Source organism: Ascaphus truei, chromosome 18 (genome assembly GCF_040206685.1).
Source record: "Ascaphus truei isolate aAscTru1 chromosome 18, aAscTru1.hap1, whole genome shotgun sequence".
Classification (NCBI taxonomy): Eukaryota; Metazoa; Chordata; class Amphibia; order Anura; family Ascaphidae; genus Ascaphus; species Ascaphus truei.
In genome coordinates, this window is record NC_134500.1 from 27,239,095 (window position 1) to 27,244,385 (window position 5,291).

The 5,291-nt window shown below is 62.9% G+C and overlaps 1 protein-coding gene across 1 annotated transcript in view; it reads left to right on the forward strand.

Moving 5' to 3' along the window:
* Positions 1-5,073, forward strand: part of SCAMP2 (secretory carrier membrane protein 2) — a 17,620-nt gene extending 12,547 nt beyond the window's left edge. The window contains 2 exon segments of the mRNA XM_075576153.1: positions 2,124-2,241; positions 3,529-5,073. Of these exon segments, the coding sequence (XP_075432268.1) occupies positions 2,124-2,241; positions 3,529-3,675 (265 nt within the window). The 3' untranslated portion in view covers positions 3,676-5,073.
* Positions 5,074-5,291: the final 218 nt, after the last annotated feature.

Here is a 5,291-nt window from a genome sequence, read left to right on the forward strand (position 1 = left end):
CCCCAAACACATAGCATGACATAAGCAGATATAAGAAGTCTCTTTAGAATGAAAGTCTTATCTGTTAGCTGCTGTAGAGTAAGCTTCTCTGCTCTCCTGGAACCGCACCCGTGCGTGCACAGAAAATCAGCATCCAGGTTTAGAAGTCTTATTTGGTGTCTTGCAATCAGCTCTGCTGTTTCTTCTTGACAGAGCTCAAGACAGGTCAGCTCCAGAGATCTGTGTTCTCCAAAGTTCAGCCCACAAGTGAGCTAAGGAGTCACTTCCTGTCTCAAAGGCAGGCTTTTTCTACCACCTCTAATCAGGCAGGTGGTGTTAGTTAATTTGCTACCAGCAGTTAACCACCACACTGCTGGATTAGAGGCACATTTGTGAACAAGGATAAGTCCCCTGTTACACTCCCCTTCCCCCCTCTCTCCCCTTCCCCCCTCGCTCCCCTTCCCCCCTCGCTCCCCTTCCCCCCTCTCTCCCCTTCCCCCCTCTCTCCCCTTCCCCCCCTCGCTCCCCTTCCCCCCCCCTCGTTCCCCTTCCCCCCTCACCCCCCTCGCCCCCCCTTCCTCCCCTCGCCCCTCCTTCCCCCCCCTCGCCCCTCCTTCCCCCCCCTCGCCCCTCCTTCCCCCCCTCGCCCCTCCTTCCCCCCCCTCGCCCCTCCTTTCCCCCCCTCGCCCCTCCTTTCCCCCCCCCTCGCCCCTCCTTTCCCCCCCCCTCGCCCCTCCTTCCCCCCCCCTCGCCCCTCCTTTCCCCCCTCTCTCCCCTTCCCCCCTCTCTCCCCTTCCCCCCTCGCTCCCCTTCCCCCCTCGCCCCCCTTCCCCCCCCTCGCCCCCCTTCCCCCCCCCTTCCCCCTCCTTCCTCCCCCTAGCCCCTCCTTCCTCCCCCTAGCCCCTCCTTCCCCCCCTCGCCCCTCCTTCCCCCCCCTCGCCCTAGCCCCTCCTTCCCCCCCTCGCCCCTCCTTCCCCCCCCTCGCCCCTCCTTCCCCCCCCTCGCCCCTCCTTCCCCCCTCTCGCCCCTCCTCCCCCCCCCCCTCGCCCCTCCTTCTCCCCCCCCCCTCGCCCCTCCTTCCCCCCCCTCGCCCCTCCTTCCCCCCCCCTCGCCCTCCTTCCCCCCCCTCGCCCCTTCTTCCCCCCCTCGCCCCTCCTTCCCCCCCGCCCCTCCTTCCCCCCCTGCCCCTCCTTCCCCCCCCTCGCCCCTCCTTTCCCCCCCCCTCGCCCCTCCTTTCCCCCCCCCTCGCCCCTCCTTTCCCCCCTCTCTCCCCTTCCCCCCTCTCTCCCCTTCCCCCCTCGCCCCCCTCCCCCCCCCTCTCCCCCCTTCCCCCCCCCTTCCCCCCCCCTCTCCCCCCTTCCCCCCCCCTTCCCCCCCCTTCCTCCCCCTAGCCCCTCCTTCCTCCCCCTAGCCCCTCCTTCCTCCCCTCGCCCCTCCTTCCCCCCCCCTCGCCCCTCCTTCCCCCCCCCCCGCCCCTCCTTCCCCCCCCCTCGCCCCTCCTTCCCCCCCCCTCGCCCTCCTTCCCCCCCCTCGCCCCTCCTTCCCCCCCCTCGCCCCTCCTTCCCCCCCCCTCGCCCCTCCTTCCCCCCCCCTCGCCCCTCCTTCCCCCCCCCTCGCCCCTCCTTCCCCCCCCCTCGCCCCTCCTTCCCCCCCCCTCGCCCCTCCTTCCCCCCCCCTCGCCCCTCCTTCTCCCCCCCCCCCCTCGCCCCTCCTTCCCCCCCCCTCGCCCCTCCTTCCCCCCCCCCCTCGCCCCTCCTTCCCCCCCCCTCGCCCCTCCTTCCCCCCCCCTCGCCCCTCCTTCCCCCCCCCCTCGCCCCTCCTTCTCCCCCCCCCCCCCCCCCTCGCCCCTCCTTCCCCCCCTCGCCCCTCCTTTCCCCCCCTCGCCCCTCCTTCCCCCCCCTCGCCCCTCCTTCCCCCCCTCGCCCCTTCTTCCCCCCTCGCCCCTTCTTCCCCCCCTCGCCCCTCCTTCCCCCCCCCCCCGCCCCTCCTTCCCCCCCCCCTCGCCCCTTCTTCCCCCCCCTCGCCCCTCCTTCCCCCCCCCGCCCCTCCTTCCCCCCCCCCCTCGCCCCTCCTTCCCCCCCCCCCCTCGCCCCTCCTTCCCCCCCCCCCCTCGCCCCTCCATAACCTCTCTCCTCCCCTTGCAGCGGTTGGATAATGGCTCTCACCATGATCAAAGTTAATGTCGCCGTCACAGTGATAATGATGGTCGTCGCCTCTTTCTTCACAGTCTGCAGCGTGTTTTCTCTCTTCCTGCTGAAGAGGGTGAGTGTGTTTCCCAACCCCCCAGGCCTCGCTCCGTGTCTCCTCCTCCCCCCCCCCCAACCCCCAGGCCTCGCTCCGTGTCTCCTCCCCCCCCAACACCCAGGCCTCGCTCCGTGTCTCCTCCTCCCCACCCCCAGGCCTCGCTCCGTGTCTCCTCCTCCCCAACCCCCAGGCCTCGCTCCGTGTCTCCTCCCCCCCCCCCCCAACACCCAGGCCTCGCTCCGTGTCTCCTCCTCCTCCCCCCCCCCCCCAACACCCAAGCCTCGCTCCGTGTCTCCTTCCCCCCCCTCCTCCTCCCCCCCCCCAACACCCAAGCCTCGCTCCGTGTCTCCTCCCCCCCAACCCCCAGTCCTCGCTCCGTGTCTCCTCCCCCCCCAACACCCAGGCCTCGCTCCGTGTCTCCTCCTCCTCCCCAACCCCAGGCCTCGCTCCGTGTCTCCTCCAAACCCCCAGGCCTCGCTCCGTGTCTCCTCCCACCCCCGCCCCCCAACACCCAGGCCTCGCTCCGTGTCTCCTCCTCCCCACCCCCAGGCCTCGCTCCGTGTCTCCTCCTCCCCCCCCCCAACCCCCAGGCCTCGCTCTGTGTCTCCTCCCCCCCCCCCCCCAACACCCAGGCCTTGCTCCGTGTCTCCTCCCCCCCCCCCCCCCCCCAACACCCAGGCCTCGCTCCGTGTCTCCTCCTCCTCCTCCCCACCCCCAGGCCTCGCTCCGTGTCTCCTCCTCCTCCCCCCCCCCCCCCAACCCCCAGGCCTCGCTCCATGTCTCCTCCTCCCCTCCCCCCCAACACCCAGGCCTCGCTCCGTGTCTCCTCCAAACCCCCAGGCCTCGCTCCGTGTCTCCTCCCCCCCCCCCCCCCCCAACACCCAGGCCTCGCTCTGTGTCTCCTCCTCCCCCCCCCCCCCCCAACACCCAGGCCTCGCTCCGTGTCTCCTCCCCACCCCCAGGCCTCGCTCCGTGTCTCCTCCTCTTTCCCCCCCCCCCCTCCACCCCCCAGGCCTCGCTCCGTGTCTCCTCCTCTTTCCCCCCCCCCTCCACCCCCCAGGCCTTGCTCCGTGTCTCCTCCTCCCCCCCCCCCCCCCCAACCCCCAGGCCTCGCTCCGTGTCTCCTCTCCCCCTCCCAACCCCCAGGCCTTGCTCCGTGTCTCCTCTTTCCCCCCCCCTTTAATATGTGGCCCCTTAACCCTGTCACTGCCATTAATACACTTTGCTCCTAGGAGGGACTGACCCCTCAAGCGGGAGGGGGCGCCTCTCATCAGACAACTCACACCGTTTTTATATCTGTGTCAGGTGCACTCCATGTATCGCAGGACCGGTGCCAGTTTCCAGCGAGCACAGGAAGAATTCTCCCAGGGCGTCCTCACCAACCGCAACGTGCAGAACGCAGCAGCAGGGGCAGCAACAGCGGCGGCACGAGGCGCCTTCCAGGGAAACTGAGCTGCCGCGTCCTCTCCCCTCCTATCCCCATCCCCCCCCACGCCCGCTCTCTCCTTCTCTACATTTTAAAAGTACGCGTCGGCTTTTACTCCTGTGCCAGAGGAGAATGAGAGGTCATCTCTTTCCACTGCCCTCTTTTCCAGCACTCCGTGTCTCATCCCTAGCCCCCTTTCCATCTCCCCCTCTTCCCCCCCACCCCCCACGGAACAAGAGACTAAATAGAAATTTTTCTCTATATATAAATGTGTACATATATATTCGGGCATTCAGTGGACAAATTCCCCCGCTGCGTTTCCTGGTCTGTCTCCCAGAGAATGGAAGAGAATTACCCCGCTGCGTTTCATGGTCTGTCTCCCGGAGAAGGGAAGAGGAGAATTACCCCGCTGCATTTCATAGTCTGTCTCCCGGAGAAGGGAAGAGGAGAATTACCCCGCTGCGTTTCATGGTCTGTATCCCGGAGAAGGGAAGAGGAGAATCTCCCCGCTGCGTTTCACGGTCTGTCTCCTTGAGAATGGAAGAAGCGATTTTCACTAATTTAGCATTTTCCTCCCTTTTTCTTACGGCTTTAACATTATTGTTTTTTTGGGTGCGTGAAACGGGGACCATGGCAGGATATGGTGGTTCCCATTTTGAAAGCGGCTCTCGTTAAATGCTAATTAAAAATGGGATTGTAACTAATCGGGAATAATGAATTCCTTTCGATGTCCAGATACATTGTGTTGGCACGCAATTTTCTGTATTTTGATGCATCAATCTAACGCCCAATATAGAGATTGAAGCTGTAACATATTTAGACGCTCCTTCTCCCACATAAATACTGTATATTTTCAGTGTAGTTTTTTTTTGTTGACTTTCGGTGGCGTCTTATGATTTGCTGAATGTGTGGGGTACTGCTGCAGCCATTTTAAATCCCCAGCCGTGAATGTTTTTGTGAACGGCATTGCAGCCATAGAATTTCAAATGGCTGGTTTGACGTACATTTCATTTCCCCCCCCCCCCCCCCCCTACTGCAGAAGGTTGTTGATTAAAATATATATATATATATATATATTTTAGTGTGTCACAGTTCAGACAAATTAATTACACGTTCAAACAGAGCAGAAATTAATAGGACTCTTTGGCTGTTATGTCTGTCAAAACGCAATTCTTAACACCTCTGCTACCGGTGAATAAAGAATTTAATGCTGCCGTGCCCTCTCCTCTCCCCCCCACCCAGTGTCTCGCTGGTGATGTTCGGAGATGAGCGGAATAAAGACGGGGTTGGTGTAAGAGGTTGAAATGTCGCTGCGTTCACGGGTTTTGTAATTGCTCCAGCTTTGTATGATATAACGCCCTCTTCTCCCTCCCCCCACCCCCCACGCAAGGGGTGTGAACCTGAATAAGCCTCTTCCTTTTCTATGTTGTGTCTGGATCTTTTTAGACAAATCCATTTTGGCAGGATGCATGGGGAAGGTGAAATTGGGGTCCTCTTAAAGGCAGCTACACCCCAAAAACGTCTTTCTCGGTCTTTTAATAAATAAATACATTTTGTTTGTGCTTTAAAAAAAAAATTGACGTGATAGAACAGGTGAGGCCGTATCCCCCTCTCTGGTGAGTCACCCCTTTCTGGTGATGTC